Here is a 17,903-nt window from a genome sequence, read left to right as displayed (position 1 = left end):
GGCGGGGCGGGGTGGGGCTGGGGCTGCTGCACTTACGGAATTTGGTCCACCAGATGAGATGATGGCTAACAAGGAATTGTCAGTCACGGCGAGGAGGCTGCGAAGGGAGATGTCCAGGCGTCTCTGGACCTCAGGGTGGCTCAAGGCCTGCTCTGGGGTGACGTTGTAGGGGAGGTGGCTATGGGCAGAGAGAGACAAGGTATCAGCCAGAGCCCCCCTCTCATGGCCTCCCCTCCTAAGGTCTTCCCCCTTAAACTCTTCATCTAACAACAGGATTGCATGCACACACATGCTAAGGCAGCCCAGCATGCTTAAGGGGATCAGGCCAAAACAAGGAGAAGGACTCAGAAAGGACTGGATCCATGTGAGTGGAAAGTAAAGAAAGAGCTGGAATAGCCACGGGGAGGTGGAAAAGCGCAGAAGAGAACGGAGAACCTGGAGTCTGGAAAGTCTCGCAAGGGGAACGGAGGACACCAGGGCTGCGGGCACTTAGGCTCTGGCAGTCAGAGCAAGAGGGAAAGCTGGGCCAGGGCCTGACAGTCCCACCTACACGCCTGTGTGCCACCGCGAGAAGCCACCAGCACTGCCTGCCCTCCTCAGTGGCTCCACTTCCCTAGTGCCTATGCATCTGAGTAATGCCTCCAATCTGTAAGGCCAACCTATTTCTCCCGCAATCTCATTTGCCTATTCATCATAAATCTGAATATTCATCTGTACCCCTATCAATAAGGAGTCCATCTCCCAATCCTAACAAATCTGACATACCATTTACAAGCACTGACACAGCAATTAAACAAATTTGCATACTCATCTGTGCTGCTCTATGTTAAGCACACCAGGTCCAGTGTCATTTTTACATCAGTCCCATGTTAATTACCAGAGGAGGTCTGAAAGGCTACCTTATTTCAACCTATAGGGCTGGTGTCATATTTGCATAATCAGCATGCTCATTTACATGCCACCTTCAAAGTACACCCAAGCTTCCCCAGTGAGGCCCAAGACAGAGCTGATCAAAGAGAGCTCCCCCTCTGTCCTCGGCCCATCTGCTCACCTGCGCTGCCCTGTCTGGGCCTCGGTCTGGTTGACCCAGCTCTTGTAGATGTGAACAGGGTCTGTGTGGATGCTTAGCATCTTGTCCTCCAGCACGTCCTGGATCACCTTGCTCAGGATCTCCCTTAGGGCACTCTGTCCACGCCCATTACGGTAGAATCTCACCACCAGCCTCACCACAGTTGGGTTGCCTGTCACCATGTCCTGGGGTTGTTCTACCTTTGACCTATGGTAGAAAGTTCAAGAGGTCATTGAAGCTGGTCTCCTGCCTCTGTGGAGGGCAAACAGTTGCCTTTCCTTTTTGAGATTCTGGCTCTTTGAAGCTTGCTCTGGTGTCCCTCCTCCTAAAAATGACCTGTTAGCTCTAGCTCATCTTTTGTGCGAAGATGTCAGCCCACGTCCTCCCACTGTGCTGCCCTAGGAGATGTCTGGCAGGCACTCCACAGGAGGCAGAGAAAAGGTCTTCTGATTCCATTTCTAGCCTCAACCCTCAATGAATTGCTACCTTGTGAAGGAACCAACAATGGCATCTCTTTTTTTTATTTTTTTTTTTATTTTTTTTTTTTATTTTATTTTTTTTAAAAAAAATATATTTTATTGATTTTGTCCCTCCTCCTAAAAATGACCTGTTAGCTCTAGCTCATCTTTTGTGCGAAGATGTCAGCCCACGTCCTGCACATCTCCTACTGGGGATGTGCCCGCAACCCAGGCACATGCCCTTGGCCGGAATCGAACCCGGGACCCTTCAGTCCGCAGGCCAACGCTCTATCCACTGAGCCAAACCGGTTTCGGCCAATGGCATCTCTTAACCTGTGTTCTTTCCATTCCTTTGCATCTGGAAAACCTACTTGATTTCCTCCTGGAGCGCTGTCTTGAACAGCTGGAGCAGGAGATAGGCCTCGCGGCGGTTGGAGGCATAATTGTACAGGCTGAAAATCACGGACTCCATGAACTTGGTGGTTTTATTCTGTGGCATCTGAAAGATCAGCTTGGCCAGGTAGATGGGCTGAGTCTGCAAGCAATGGGGGAGACGGGAATGACTGCTCATGCGCCTTGAGGACTAGTGATCAGAGAAAGGACGGCTTTCCCGATGAGAACTTGGAACGGAGAAAGCTCCGTCACATTTTCTCAGGGGCACTGGAAACATTTCAGACACATGGGGGAACAGTCTCTCTCTCGGGGGGTAAGGCGTTAGGACCACGGGAAAGGACATCTCCCATGCAGGCAAAAGCACATGAAGGCCTCAAGGTCCCAGACCCTCAGGAGATGGTGCAGACATCTCCTTCCAAAGTCCTCTGCTCACCTGGAGCAGGTAAAAGAGGTGCTGGTAAGCTTCTAGCTTCTGTCGTTTCTCTTTACTCAGCGACTTCAATCCCTTCTGCTTGTCCAGAACCATCATATCCGACAGCTGCTCCTTATTCTTCTTGGTCAGCTTCTTGCAGTGGAAGACCACCTCCTGCGGGGGCGGGGGCAGGGGGGAGGCGGGGAGAGCGGATGATACAACCAGCCCAGGCCAGCCCCGAGCACAGAACATATGGTCTAGAATCAGCGCCTGGAAGAGCCAGGGCTTTCTGCTGTTCAAGGCATTCAAGGCTGAGCCAAGGGAGATAAACAGTTCTAGGGTGAGGAAGGGCCCCTCCTTCTGCCCCAAAACTCCACCTGGCACCCCTGCTCTCACAGGGTGAGTCCCCAGAGGACTGGGTTGCCAGGCTGAGACATCATGTCTACTGGTTGTGCTGTTAGTTCTTCTTCTTCTTTTTTGAATTTATTTGAACCAAAACTGACAATAATTACCAGGAAGCAAGATCTAAAATGCTCCCCTGTTAGTTCTTACTGGACTGTTGTACAAATTTAAGTGGAGCTATCACTTCTACCCCATCCCTGCATAATTGTATGGTAATTTACAGTTTAAGGAGCTATCTATGTCTACATTTGTCCTGGTGAGGTGGGCCCTCTCATTATTTCCACTTTACTAATGAGGAAACAGGCTCAGAGGTTAAATCACCAGCCCACAGTGCCATCACTAAGAATTAGCAGAGCCAAGCATTCCAATTGGATGTCCAGCACTCTTTCTACTATATCACATGTGTCCAACAAATTACTAGGGCAGAGGACCCCTGGACCAAGGACCTGAGCAAGGTGATGAGATCCAGACATTTAAAAATAGTGGGTGAGCAACCACAGAATGTCGCTATCACTGCTCCAGAAGCAGCCAGATTTGGGGGAGAGGGTGCGCCGGCAGGCCCCCCACCTGCAGGGTGATCCGGTTCTTCACCAGCAGGCCAATCTTGATGTCCATGAGGTTGAGGTCCTGCTCTAGCTGCTGGTTGGACCGGATCGTCCTGACCACTTCTTCCTGGAGCTTTAGCAGCTCTGCCTCAGCCGAGAAGTCCTGCTGGCTTTGATTCAAGAGGTGGACGAATCTGCGCACCACGCTGAGAGGAGGGTGGGGCGTGTGGACTGGCAGGAAGGAAAGAGGCATCAGGGTCAGAATGCGCTTACTAGAGGCTTCCCTGCCCACCCCCTACCCTAGTCATGCTATCCTCAGTCCCCCTTCTGGTTACGGCCAGCAGGCCCCCAGACCCCATCTGGTTCTGCCTGTAGCTGGTGGACAATGGGCAGCCTCCCAGTCAGTCCTGTCCCTGACCTCCTCATTAACCAGTATGATGAGGACGAACTGTCCTTCCCATGCCGGTGGGCTCACCCCAACCTGGGCCTATCCTAGTGATCTCCACACCAAAGTCAGAGTCCCAGCTCCCTCGGATGATACCCCTGGGCCCACCTATTCCGCTCTACTACCCACTTCTGCTGAGCTAACTTGCTCTCATCCTTCATCCCAAGTTCATTTTCATCTATCAGCCTCCACTCGGCCTTACCTGCCCCTCACACAACCCTCCTCGGTCAGGAGAGTCTGCACAGGAAGGGGCAGGAGGAGAAGGGATGTCCAATGGATTTTATATTATAGGGAGGTCGGAGCTAGATGGTGCTTCTCCTGGAATCTCTTTTGGAATGGGTGTTTGAGCAGAGAGAAGCCTCTACGTTACAGGCTCTAACAACAAAACTAGTACAGACAACATTCACTATGGGCCAGAAACTGCTTTATATACTTAAAACAACCCTGTGAGGTCAGTATACTAAAACCAATTGATGAGCTCACTGTGGCCCAGAGAGGGTAAACAATTTGCCCTAGTTTACACAACCAGGAACAAATAAAAAAGAGTCAGACTTGGAAGATGAATAAAACTAGGCCCTGTCCACTAAGGGAACTAGACAAAGAAGCCACAATTCACGACAGTGTGGTTCGTCTTCAGAGGTGTGAACACGGGGACTTCGGAAAAACAAAAACCAACCGCTCTGACCCCCGTGAGGAGTGAAGAAAGGCTTCCCACAGGAGGGAAGGCTCTCAACCTGATGACTGTGAAAAGGGGAGAGCAAGGGAACACGGCTGTTTTAGGAAGTGCCAGAAGTCCCTCCCGTCTCGGGCACAGCAGAGGGTGCAGGTGGTGAGGGACACAGCGAGGGGTCGGTGAGGCGAGAGGTACAGGCAGAGGCTGGAGCAGAGAGAGCCTTGGAAGCTGCGGGTAGGACACTAGAGTGTATGCCCAGGTCAATGGGATCCCGGGCAGGATTTAAGTGGGAGAATGGCCAGATCACATGGACAGGTTTCATGGATTAATGTGGTTACTGCCTGGCGGGTGGGCCTTGGAGTGAAGGATGGTAACATCGAAGACAACTGATGGCATCTTGGATTCAATGACATACAGTTCATTAACTCATTTAATCCTCAAAACAAGACTATTATTCCCCTCTTATAAATGAGAAACTGAGGCAACAAAGAAGTCAAGTCACTTGCCTAGGACCACGTGGCTAGTAAGTGGCAGTGCCGAGTGAAGCTTGTGATAATGAAACTGGGAGACAGAACTGGTAAAAGAAAGTTCTTCCAGGAAAACTATAAACTAAAGAGAAGCAGATGAAGATAAAGGATGGCCAGGGCAGTGTTACTAGCGCACGGCAAGAGAAAAATAGAAAGGGCTGGGGAAGAGGAGGAGGAAAAGCAGCTGCTCCGGAAACAGGGGGGCTGCGTGTCCCTGCCAGAGGGGACAGGCGGTGCCCCCGCAGGCAGGACAGGGTGGGATAAGGGACGGAGGAGGTGAAAGAGATGACTCTTGAACAGCCTATTCAACTTGGAGCCCAGGCGTGTAACCTCAGGCCCAGAAAGGAAAGGGGCCAGTGGGGAACCTGGAGCTGGTTCGCAACAAGGAGGAGGATCTCCAAGGCTGGGCTCCTGGACTTTGGACAGGAGCCGAGAGCAGCCTAGAAGGATTCTTTAAGGCTTTAGATGCACACCCACCACTGGGAACTGGGGCCACGCCTTCATGCTCCCAGCCCTGCAGAAAGGACTCCATGAGCTGCACTGTTTCCCACGGAGGTGGGCGGGTAGAAGGGTCATAGGCAGGGAGAGGGCAAAGTGGGAGAAGGCAGGACTCTAGGGAGAGGAGAAAGTCCCTTTGCTTTTTGTGTGGCTTTGGTGGCAGCGAAAGGAAGATCACCAGAGCCTGGCATATAATGAACCTGAGCAGAGGAGCTGTCCCCGTGAGCAGGCTTTCTGTTACTGCGGTGGGCAGGGTGGCTTTGGTCACCACACCCATTCGACATTCCTGCACAGACAACCTGTACCTTCCCTTACCTGCTGTGTAGCCCCAGGAGGAATATCTAGACCTGCCTGACTCTGGGGGATCCCTATCTCTCCCATCAAACTGGGGGATCCCCAAAGGCAGGGGCATCTCCCCACTGTTCTGCCCACCCCAGGTCCTAAGGCTTGCTCAAGGTCTGGGACAGCAGCAGTCAATGAGAGGGAAGGGCTCAAGAGGCCCAGATGACTTCGCCAAGGCCCCACTTTGCGAGTTGTGGGGTGGGGTGACAGTCCCCCTTGCTGGTGAAAACCATCAGACTCCCACAGCAGGGACACCCGGACACAGAGGAGGGAAACCAGACAGTTTCCTCAGAATGCAGAGAACGGCCAGGCAGCTTACCTAACATCCTGTAGTCATCCCGGGCCTTCCTAGCTCGGAAAAATGCCTGGATCTTCACAACAGCATTAACCTGCCGTGAACACAGACAGAAAAAGGATCACTGACTGCCCTTGCCCTGGTTTCATGGGCAAAGGCTGGGTACAGGGACAGGGCGAGGGGGACGACACTCACATTCTTCTGGAAGTAGCCCAGACGCCTCCGGTACTGCCTCCGAGCTGCCCACATCCGGGCCCAGGCCTGAATCTGGGGAAGAGACACACTGCCCTCAGACCCAGGGCAGTTCAGCCATCTCCAAAGCTCACACGTCGGTGAGAGGACCGAAAAACCGTTCTCGGGGGATCTTTCCAGAGAGACAGGAACCGGCCCGAATCACGCCAGCTACCTTGATGACGGCATCGACGTTTGCTTTGAAATACTGCAGCCGTTCCAAGTACATCTTCTTCTGTCTGTAACCCCGCCAGTGAGCCTGCACGTTAGGAGAGAAAAAGAATTAACCCGGGCTGGCCCTGTGGGCCTGAGAGGCTTATAGAAAAGCTTGTCCTGGGCTCTCCAGGGAAAGGGGGGAGCAGGCAAGTGGAGGGAGAGGGAGGAAACTGGCCCTGTTCCCCAAGAACTCTGAATTTCACGGGGGAGGCCAAATACTTGCACAAAGCCAACCGTGCCCTCTGCCACATCCCCTGGTACCAGCTCGCATTATACAATCAAGCACACATACCCATGCTCACCAACACCTCCTCACAGCAACTTAACTAAGATACAAGCTTAAAAGAAATTAATAAAGCATACACCTACTCACCAACTTAAGCAAACCATGCACCACATCCTCCCCAAATACACTCATCCACGCATTGAGTCCACCCACAGACACCACACTCCCCGTCATCCGCACATGCACAGCCTGGGAGGCGCACGGTGGCATGGGTGTAAAGTGTGCACACGCACAGAGCTGCATGCCCTCCATCTCTACCAATGGGTACGGGTCACGAAAACTCTCAATTCACACTTCTCTTTACAACTATACCGCACAGCTCTAGGTAAGTCTTCCCTCCGAGGTCCCCAGTAATTCACTGTCAGTCTAATGGCCTCTCCCCGACTGGTCTGCTACAAAGGGTTCAAGTGACCTCCCTCCTCCATAAATCACACCCCCTTTGATCTCTAAGACACAAATCTCATGGCTCCCTTCTGTTTGGGTCTCCTTCCCAGGGGCCTCTTCCCTTTCACCCCAAGCTTGTGTGAGATTAATTTTCCTAAAGAACCACTTGGACTATGTCTCTCTCAGCCCCGAAGCCCCCAGAAGTTCTCACCATCTGACCCCACACTCCCATCTGAATTTTCCATTGGTCCCTACCTTCTTAAGGATTCTAGCCACACCCGATATTTCACTTTCTTCTAATCATGCTTTATGATTTTCTGCCCCTGAATCTTTGCTTATGTCTCCCCTCGCCCCCCCACCCCAGCCTTGTCTCTACCCTCTGAAATTCTTCCTCTTTTAGGACTCATGTCAAATTTCTCCCAGGTGCTCCAGCCCCGGAGTACACTCTACCGCTGATAATGTCATAGTCTGGTGGGTTGTGAGCATCCCCTTTCAGCCAATGTCCTCCCCTCCCTTCTTAAAGCCAGCTCTCCTGGCCAGGCCTTCCCTAGCCTAAGGACTGCACTGCCCCTCTGTTGGGACAGGACGTGAGAGCCAGCTTGGCTGGAGTGACACCAGCTGCTGTCCATCCTGGAGCCGAGAGGCCAGGAGGCCCCATTTTCATGTCTTTCCTCATCACTCCTTCCTCTCCACCTCCAGGTACTGCCTGGCACACCCTCTGGACAGCTGCTGAGTGAAAGGCACAGGTGGCTCCTCCTTAAGGAGGGGGCCTCGCAACCTGGATTGTTGGAATTTAGGACCTGGACTGGGGTCCTGGCCAAGGCCAGAGCTTTCCGGAGAGACTACAGTCTCACACCCAAGCAGGCTCATTTCTGAATCTCCCTTCTCCATAGCTGGAAGGCAGGTGGCCCAAGGCTCTGCCACCTCTCCCTCTCTGTCTCCCAGGACTTAGGCCAGACCCCGACAGCACCAGGACTGGTAGCAGATGACTCTATCCTCCTCTCACTGTTGGGCGGCTCTTTGGCTCCTTGGAGAGCTGGTAAGAAATTCCAGTTCAGGCTCATAGGAGGAATCCCTATGATTCAGACCACTAAGTGTTGATGACTAAGGCTCTGTATTGAGTTCTGGGACTGATGCCCTGAAATATAGCAACTCATAATGGCTACCACTGATGGAGCGCCTACTGAACTGTGTGCTACATGTAATTTTCCTACCTAACCCTCAGAGGAGGTGAGTACCATCGTAATGAGTGAGGACACTGAATGCTGGAGAGGGCTGGTTAGGGTGCTCGAGGTCACAGGACCCAGAAATAGTAGGACCAGGAGGCAAACTCCAGCCTCTGTCTCCAAAGCCTGAGCTCTCAATTACCACCCACATGCCCTACATCATAATCCATAATCGAGGGCCATTTGCCAGTCTCAGCCTGTGCATCTGGGATGCTCTGAGGATGTCTTTTTGTCTCTGCCATCACAACATCTAACATGAGCTGTATTGTAGTGATCAATCAGCTGTCTCACACCCATCTCCCACCCCTGCCCAGTGCCAAGTGGCAGCCTTTGCAGATACCAGGCATTCAGAGACGTGCATTAGATAAAGTATCTTTACACTGCCAGCATCTCCATGAGGCCCTCCAGGTCTCATCCACCTGGGGAGGTCTCTCTTTGTTCAACTCCCATCATTCCTGGCTTGTAAAGTGCCCCAGCCTGAGGCGGGTTGCAAGAATAAGACTGGAAAGGACTGGCTACAGACAAAGAGCGGAAGTTCTTTCCCTAAGAGCGATTCCACCCCTTTCTGTTTAACCACTGCCCTCTCGTCACTCCTATTCTAGTAGGAAGTCCTCCTGTTGTCTGAACTCTGATGTCTTACTAAATCATATTCCACCTTCCCCGTGGCGCAGCTAACAAGCAGCTCTCATACTCTCTGGATGGGATGGTGGTGACAGTGACCAGCACTGATGCCACGTTTATGCCTATCTGCCAGGAACTGTTTTAAAGCACTGTAGATATTATCTCACTGGATCCTCACAACAACCCTATAAGGTGGGTGCTACATTTCAGATTCTACTTTTCAGATGAAGAAACAGCGGGAGTAACCTGTCACAAGTGATAGAGCTGGGATGCAAACCCAGGTAGTCTAGGGCCCAGAATCCATGCTCTTAACCAGTATGTTCAGAGGCCAAAAGACCATCCCAAACCCACTCAGCAAAAAGGAAGTAGCAAGGGCCCGGCCGGTGTTGCTCAGTGGTGGAGCGTCGCCTTGTGAACCAGGAGGTAAGAGGTTCAATTCCCAGTCAGGGCACATACCAGTAGGGGGTGTGCAGGAGGCAGCCAATCAATGATTCTCTCTGATCATTGATGTTTTTATCTCTCCCTCCCTCTCCCTTCCTCTCTGAAATCAATAAAGAGATATTAAAAAAAAGATAAAGGAAGGAAGAGGGAACCAAGAGCCTCACATAAGTTCAGGCCCTGAAGACGGAGAAAGCCAGAGCCCGGCACCTGGATCTTGATGACGGCTGGGAGCCAGGTCCTCAGAAAGTGCGAACGCTCAGCAAACTTCTGCCGAACCAGGAAGCCACGGAGGCGGGCCTGGAGCTGAATGACAAAGCCGACGTTGGCCTTCCAGAGCTGCTGGCGGTCATGGGCAGCAGTGACCTTGGTGACGGCTGACTGTGGAGGCAGGAGAGGGAGCCGGTGGGTGGGAGCCTCTCTTGCAGGGGATCCCTCATCCATGGCCCCCTGCAAGGGGCCCTGCCAACCTGGATCTCCTCCCGAGTCAGGTGGGAGGTGTTCAGGCAGCAGCCACGGGGTCGCTCCCAGGTCCCCTGGAAGGTCTGCAGGTGGAAGTAGTAGGCGGTGCCATCCTTCATGTCATGTTGAACCCAGAAGGCTGTGTCCCCTAAGCAGAAGCCAAGTAGGCAGAGAAGGGTCGGGGGAGGCAAGAGGTGGCTAAGGCAGGCTGAGAATGGGGGGTCAGGCTACAGGGGTAGGCAAACTTTTTGACTCGAGGGCCATAATGGGTTCTTAAACTGGACTGGAGGGCCGGAACAAAAGTATGGATGGAGTGTTTGTGTGAACTAATACACATTCAAAGTAAACATCATTACATAAAAGGGTACGGTCTTTTTTTTTTTTTGTTTTATTCATTTCAAACGGGCCGAATCCGGCCCTCGGGCCATAGTTTGCCCACGGCTGGGCTAGAGCCATTACCTGGGCGCCTCTTCTTTGCCATGGCACCTTCCAGGACTCGCTGGTAGCCGTCAGCACAGTCAGGAACCACCCCGCGGAGGGCCACATTGGGGTTCCTCAACACCCGCTCTGTCTGGTCTGCTTTGCCCTCCTTGATGGCCTGATTGATGGCGGCCACACCAAGAGCCACTGGCAGGGGCATCAGAAAGGAGTGGTCAATCATTCCCCAAGTCCTTCCCACGGGCCCTGTCCTGTCCACCGTAAGGGATTCGGAGGAGAACACAAAAACACCCCGTATGATGGAGACAGGGACTATCCCAGGATGGATGCAGACAAGGAAAGCAGCAGTTTGCAGCTGTGCTTGAAGAAAAGATCGCAGTCAGGAAGGCTTCCTGGAGAGCAGCGTGGAGTGGGCTGGTAAAAGACAGTCAGCTGGTACAGAAGGTCAAGGCCAGGATATGGGCACAGAACCCCAGGACAGTTTCTCAGGAAGAAAATAAAGTCCAAGAAGTGGAGGTGGTTGATGCAGCACCTGCCTTCCAGTCACTCACAGACAGATGGACAAGGGACTCCGGACACTGAGAACTAACTAACACGTTTGTGTCTATTTGCACTGATCCTGCCTCCTTTTCCTCAAAACCAAGACTTCTCTACACTCCAGACTAAACGTTCTCTAGCCAGAGCCGATTGGTACAATAGCAAATAGTGCCCATTTTTGGCCCCCACCTGATTTCTCATGCTCACATCGTCGGGGGAAAGTGCCCACATAGGAGGAGGCAGTGGGGAGACAATGCGCTCTCAACCCCTGAGGCTGTCCTGCCCAGTGACTGCTGGGAAATCCATCCTATGGTCCAAGCAGCAAACCTTCTGTTCCGATTCCAGCCCACTTCCCCAAAGAGGTTGGGAGGGAGATGGAGGTGACTGGGGAGGCTGTGCTTATCTGGGCTCCTGCCAAGCCCACAGCTGCTTCCCTCCCCTCCACCCTGCTGCCCCTGCCCGGCCCATTTACTCCTCTGAGCCGTGTTTGTGTCCTGGTTGGCTCTGGCCACTTCCTGGCGGATCTCTTCCAGCCACAGCACAGCTCCAGGATCTCTTGTCCTCTGGAAAATTGAGAGACAGAAGAGCCCAGGTGGTCTCCCTGGTTCCCAGGTTCAGCCGCCCAGGGGAACCCAACTGCGGGCTGACATTGGGAGCCATGGGGACAGGAGTCTCACTCCTCTCCTCCGGCCCTGCTTAGGGATGGCCTGTGCTCTCTGGGACTGCTGCCCTCAGGTTTCTTCCTACCTGTTTTCAGGCTTGCCCATCATCTCAGCTTGGCCACAGCATCCCCAGAACTCCCTTACACTTACCTCAGTACCCACCACCCTGTCAACAGCTCACTTCCCTGCCTGTGTGCCTGAGCCATGTTCCGAGAGAGCCAACACTGGAGACTCCACCTGCCTGCCCTACTCCCCACTTCCCTACTTCATACCTTCGTAGGCCCATCTGATCCCGACCTTTACCTTCTCCTTCCCAACCTTCTCTACCACACAAAGTAGTAGAAAGGTTACATGTGCCACACACATTCTTCAATTCATTTTATTTTTACCCCCATTCCAGGAGGTATGTAGGACCAGGGCATGGAGTATTTTATAGATGAACTAGAGGCCTGATGCACAAAATTCATGCAAGGGGCTTGGCCCTCGCAGCCCCAGCTTCGTCCGGAAGGTTGTTCGGCTATTTGGTCTAATTAGCATATTAGCTCTTTATTATATAGGAGGATAAGTGGAGCTCAGAGACATTAGAGATTTGCTAGAGGTCACATGGTCACTAATGTCAGAGCAGGACATGTCTAACCCAGTTCTCTGGCTCCCAGGCCTGTGCTCTTCCCATGCACAAGGCCCCACTGCCCTGTGCTGGCAACCAGAGCTCTGCCAGTGCCCTGGCCAAGGGGCCATCTTCTCCCATGGCCAGCTCGCACCCTCCCTCCCCCGCTCCCCAGAAGGGACTGTCCATCAAGTTGGGGCTCTCCAATGAGGCATACTGGCCATAGTACTACCCACAAGGGATGTTCTTCCTGCTCTGATGACCAACCAGACAGCCCAAACCTCACCTGGGCCTTCTGCCTTTTGGCTGCCACGAGGAGGAGATGGTACCGAGGGGCGACAGGGAGGCTGACATTTTCCAGGCCAGCTGAGGGAAGCAGCAGGGCGGATAAGGTCTTCTCAGGGCTGTCCTGGTTCAGAGCCTCATTGATGAGACTGACCGCGAGGACCTCTGGGAAAGAGATCTAGGTGGGCAGAGGGCCCAGACTGATGGCTAAGAGACAGGGCTCCCCACAGCGGGCCATCCTCCCCCAGCTCCAGACTCCACGTACGATCGGTCTCTTCCTGGACCTGGGCGTTGACCTGGCTCACAGTGGCCTGCAAGTCGTTCCAGCTCAAGAAGGCCCCATTCACTCCACGCTCCTGTCGCAGCTTTACCAGAGCATCAAAGTAACTGGCAGCAGGGTGAGCAACAAGGGCATCGTCAGCCAGAAATCAGGGGAAACTCCTGAATGACTTCCCTCACCTGGCCTCCAGCATATCAGTCTCTTGGTTCTCTTCTCTCTTCACCGGCTGTTCTCTCTAAGCCTCTTCTGCTGGCCCCTCCATGACCTCTAAACACTAGAGTATCCCCACGCTCAGCCTCTTGCCCTCCTTTCTCCCTTGATGATCTCCTCTCATCTCATGGCTTGAAACACCAGATTCTAATAACGCTCCAGAGCACACCTCAAGCCCATGCATAAATCCCAGCTGCCTCCTTGGCATGTCCATGTGAATGCCCGATAAGCACCTCAAATCCCACAGCTCACACCTGACCTCCTGATCCCCCTGCTCAACTTGTGTATCCCACAGTCCTTCCCATCTCAGAAAATATTCACTTCAACCTCACAGGCCAAAAATCTGGGAGTCATAGGAATCCACCCTCTCTCACACCCATACCCACTACATACGAAGTTCAACTTTATCAAATCTGATTCCTTTTCACCACTTCCACTGCTACTGCCCTAGGCCAAGCCTCCGTCGCCTCTGCCTGGATCACGCCAACAGATGTCTAACAGGTCTCCCGGCTTCTCCCCTTCTAACCTGTAGTCCATTCAAATCACCTCCCTCCTCGCTCAAAACCCTCCTCTGGCTCCCTTCCTCACTGAAGTAAAAGCCAGAGCTAGTTGTCTGGCCTCTGCTACTTTTTATTTGTTATTTTTATTTATTATTTATTTTTTAAAATATATTTTTATTGATTTCAGGGAGGAAGGGAGAGGGAGAAAGAGACAGAAACATCAATGAGAGATGATCATTGATCGCCTGCCTCCTGGGGATCGAGCCCACAATTGGGCATGTGCCCTGACTGGGAATTGAACTGTGACCTCCTGGTTCATAGGTTGATGCTCAACCACTGAGCCACTTCTACTGAGCTGGCCTCTGCGACTCCCTCTCCCACCTTCTCCTGTGCTCACTCTCCTCTGCAGGTGGCTTCCTGGTGTGCTCTGGACACACCAAGTGCACCTCTCGGGCCTGTGCCCCAACAGTCTCACTCATGCCCTGTAGGTCCCTCTCAAAATGATCCCCTTACCAAAGAGGCCTCCCAGAACCACACTCTGTGAAACAGACAAACCGCCCTCCCACATCCCCACCTCTACCCCTAGTGTCCTGTTTTATTTTCACCACCGCGCTTCTCTTCCAATCATCTGACATGTTTGTTTTTCGTCTGTCTCCCCCAACTAACATGTAAATGTGAGGAGAGCAAAACTTCGCTTCCCAGCACGTAGAACAGTATGTGGCACATGAGCAGGCACTCACATCTTTGCGATGCAAGAGTGACTAAGTGGAGGGAGGGGGAATGACTGTGCCCCACCGACTCCTAGGAAGGGTAGGCCTTCATGCAGAAGGCTAGTCCCCAATAGAACTTGGCGTCTTGGCTGCATGCCCTCCATTCCCTCCCTCTCAACACGGGGCTGACCCTTTCTCACCGCTGAGCATTCTCGCCTTCCACCTCGGCCAGGCCCGTGGCGGGGCTCGCCAGGCTGCTCCAGAAGCCGCTGGCATCCCTGGCCTCTAGGGCCTGGTTAATCAGGACCACAGCTGAGAGCATCTCCACAGCCACGAAGAGCTCCTCCTGGCCGAGCTCCTATAAGAGGGGGAGGGCGGGCTGGTGAAGGTCGGGGGCCTACCTGCCATCCTGCCCCCAAGACTCTGCCATCTCCCAGTCTCTATCCCCACACCCCATTCACTAACAATCACACTTAATGTTTGAGAATGCTGACTATGTGCTCAATGTACAAGTATTTCACACGTATTATCATTTAATTTTCATAACACGCCAGGAGGTAGGTATCATTAATATCCCCATTTCACGGATAAGCCCATAATCAAGTAATGTAAGTTAACCCAGCCACCTGATTCCAGAGCCCACACTCAACCAGTCAGCTCCACCAGCTCCTTCCGGGTCCCTTCTACACATGAAGAAGTGCACTGAGACCTGGGCACACAGACAGGAAGCCACGGTGGGCACCTCCACCCTGCACCACACACCCCAAAGGCCCTGGCCCCACTTCCCTGCCCAGGCCTCCTCCTTTTTATTTATATTTTATTTAAATATATTTTATTGATGTTTTACAGAGAGGAAGGGAGAGGGATAGAGAGTTAGAAACATCGATGAGCAAGAAACATCAATCAGCTGCCTCCTGCACGCCCCCTACTGGGGATGTGCCTGCAGCCAGGTACATGCCCTTGACCGGAATTGAACCTGGGACCCTTGAGTCCGCAGGTCGATGCTCTATCCACTGAGCCAAACCGGTTAGGGCAGTCCTCCTCCTTTTTAAACATCTGCTTATGCTCTTCCCTCTGTCTGGAGCACCCCTCCTGTCCTCTACAAACAGAATATTGTGAATAATAATAATAGCTAACACTTACATGCCAGGCTCACTCCTAAGTACATATTAATTCATGAAATATATCATTGTCCCCGTTTACTATAGGAATTGAGAAACAGAGAAGGTAAATAACTTGCCCAAGGTCACGAGGCTGGAAGCAGCAGAGCTAAATGGAAGTCAGGCAGCCTGGCTTGAAAGTCCGCAACCTTAGTCACTATGCTTTCCCCTAGTCCTTATTTGATGCTTGGGCTATAGTCTCCTGTGCTGAGACTGTGCCCTCCCTGAGAGTCAAGCCTGGAGTCGATGCTCTATAAAAGCCTGCGGGGGCTCTGACTGGTTTGGCTCAGTGGATAGAGCGTTGGCCTGTAGACTGAAGGGTCCCGGGTTTGATTCTGGTCAAGGGCATGTACCTTGGTTGCGGGCACATCCCCAGTAGGGGGTGTGCAGGAAGCAGCTGATCAATGTTTCTCTCTCATCAGTGTTTCTAACTCTCTATCCCTCTCCCTTCCTCTCTGTAAAAAAATCAATGAAATATATTTTTAAAAAATGATAATAAGCCGAAACCGGTTTGGCTCAGTGGATGGAGCGTCGGCCTGCAGACTGAAAGGTCCCGAGTTCGATTCCGGTCAGGGGCATGTACCTGGGTTGCGGGCACATCCCCAGTTGGAGATGTGCAGGAGGCGGCTGATCGGTGTTTCTCTCTCATCGATGTTTCTAACTATCTCTCTCCCTTCCTCTCTGTAAAAAATCAATGGAATATATTTAAGGAAAAAAAAAATGATAATAAAATAAATAAAAATAAAATAAAAGCCTGCGGGGGGTATGATTCTCTTCCTCTCTTCCAGGAAGCCTTCCTAGACTTACTAGCTCTGCTCGCTCCATTTCCCTGGTCTGAAGTCCTATTCCACTTACATCATCTACTCTTCCCTCCCTGTGTCTCTGCCTAGACCCTCTAACAAACTGCGAAGAGCCTGTCACCCTAAGGAAGGGCCCTATCACCCTATTGTCAGAGCAGCTATATGGACTGGGGTGAAGTGGGACAGCAGAATTGCTAAAAGCACGGGCTGCCAGTACTTTCAGCTTAGCATTCATTCTGCACTGCCAGTTACACCCGCGTTGGGCAAGTTACTTAACCTCTGCATCTCAGTTTCCTCCTCTAAAATGGAAATAATACTTACCTTATAAGTTTCTTTGAAAGATTAAATGAGTATGTAAAAACAGTTTTCGCCCCGGTGTACTTTTATACTACACTCAGGGGGCAGGCCTGGTCACCCTCCTTCCTCCCTAATCTCTACTAGCCCTTTAGCGTACGCTCAGAGGGTGCTCTGGGCTGACTGCCTGATCCCCCCCCCAGCAGCAAAACCCCACATTTCTGGGGCTTACCCCCTGCTGCTGCCGCTGGAGTACAGCCAGTTCCTGCTGGTACATGGCCGAGGCAAAGGCATACACAGGAGGCAGCTGGGCTTCAGGGCACATCAGCTCCTTCACAGTGTCAGCTGCCACCCCCTTCTGGATGGCTTCGTTGATCCTCCGCACAGCCTGGAGCACTGCAGGGGAGGAAGAAGAGAGCTGCACAGGCTGGCCATTCAGAGCCATTTCTACTCTCCTGGCCAATTAGGTTCTGCTGGGGATCTCTGAGGGGTAATGGCTTTGTAACTACTCTTAAGAACTGTTCTGCTAGGTTCAAAATGCGTTTCTAAAGGTTCAGGAGGAATGGGGGCTGGATCATTTTAAGAAGAGGCTCTGGAAGAAGCAATATGTCAGGACTAGAAGTTGAGTAGCTCAGCAGGTAACACGGAGTGGTTGTCATGGCAGAGGTGAGTCCTTTAGGTGGTGAGCATAAGACTGACAGGAGGCTACAAGCCTAACGAAAATGAGGTTAGTCAAAGGGTTCCAGGGTGGATCAAATCTTGATGACAAAACAGAGGAATGAAAAACCAGCTCCAAGGTGGAGCCATCTGGGCTGTAAAGGGCAGGAGTAAGCAAAAAAAGGAGCTATGGTGCATCAAGGTAGTTTTAGCTTTGCAACACCGGGACTTATGGGCACTGGCATCAAGGAGCACACAAGCTACTGGGGAGAAATAAAAATACCCACAGTGCATTGCTGTCATTGCATCTGGGAGATCACTACATTTCAGAAGGCAAAGGAACTACAGCAAGTTGAAACTGTCAAAATAAAGGGGAAGTGCCTAGAAGGGAACTGCCTACCCTAGGAGGACAGCCGGGTGCAGTACTGTCATTATGTCTGAGGCCTTAATGAACTTATCTGTCGTGTCCCTCCCGGCAGCCAGGAATAGGGCACACAATGTGAGAGGAGACAGAAGTCCCTTGCCAGGATGGAAAACCGGGCAGCAGTTTGCCCTGCGCTACACAGAAACCAGCAAAGGGTGAGATTCTCCTCAAGAGCCTGTGATACATGCAGGCCAGACCTCAGCCTGGAGAGGACTTACTGGCTTGTTCCTGATCACCCTTCATGTTGGCAGCAGCCACACCAGCCTGAATCTCCTCCTTTTCCAGAAGCCCCACCAGGCCCAGCTCCTGGAAAAGGAAGAGACGCAGTAGAAAGAGTCTTCCAGGAGCCATGAACACACTTTAGGAGCTGTCAGCATTGAGCTCCAAGATCCACCCAGTCACCCACGTCAATGCCA

General features: G+C 52.3%; 1 protein-coding gene across 1 annotated transcript in view; it reads right to left on the bottom strand.

Moving 5' to 3' along the window:
- Positions 1-17,903, bottom strand: part of IQGAP3 (IQ motif containing GTPase activating protein 3) — a 40,549-nt gene that overhangs the window by 10,303 nt on the left and 12,343 nt on the right. The window contains 18 exon segments of the mRNA XM_006097791.3: positions 37-50; positions 52-178; positions 1,052-1,276; positions 1,899-2,062; positions 2,354-2,506; positions 3,302-3,510; positions 6,084-6,153; positions 6,255-6,326; positions 6,466-6,549; positions 9,672-9,842; positions 9,932-10,071; positions 10,383-10,550; positions 11,371-11,461; positions 12,454-12,617; positions 12,718-12,839; positions 14,353-14,510; positions 16,639-16,802; positions 17,706-17,824. Of these exon segments, the coding sequence (XP_006097853.1) occupies positions 37-50; positions 52-178; positions 1,052-1,276; positions 1,899-2,062; positions 2,354-2,506; positions 3,302-3,510; positions 6,084-6,153; positions 6,255-6,326; positions 6,466-6,549; positions 9,672-9,842; positions 9,932-10,071; positions 10,383-10,550; positions 11,371-11,461; positions 12,454-12,617; positions 12,718-12,839; positions 14,353-14,510; positions 16,639-16,802; positions 17,706-17,824 (2,415 nt within the window).

Source organism: Myotis lucifugus, unplaced genomic scaffold (assembly GCF_000147115.1).
Source record: "Myotis lucifugus unplaced genomic scaffold, Myoluc2.0 scaffold_211, whole genome shotgun sequence".
NCBI classification, from domain to species: domain Eukaryota; kingdom Metazoa; phylum Chordata; class Mammalia; order Chiroptera; family Vespertilionidae; genus Myotis; species Myotis lucifugus.
Note: the sequence above shows the minus strand (reverse complement) of the source record. Positions and strands in the feature narration are given on the sequence as shown.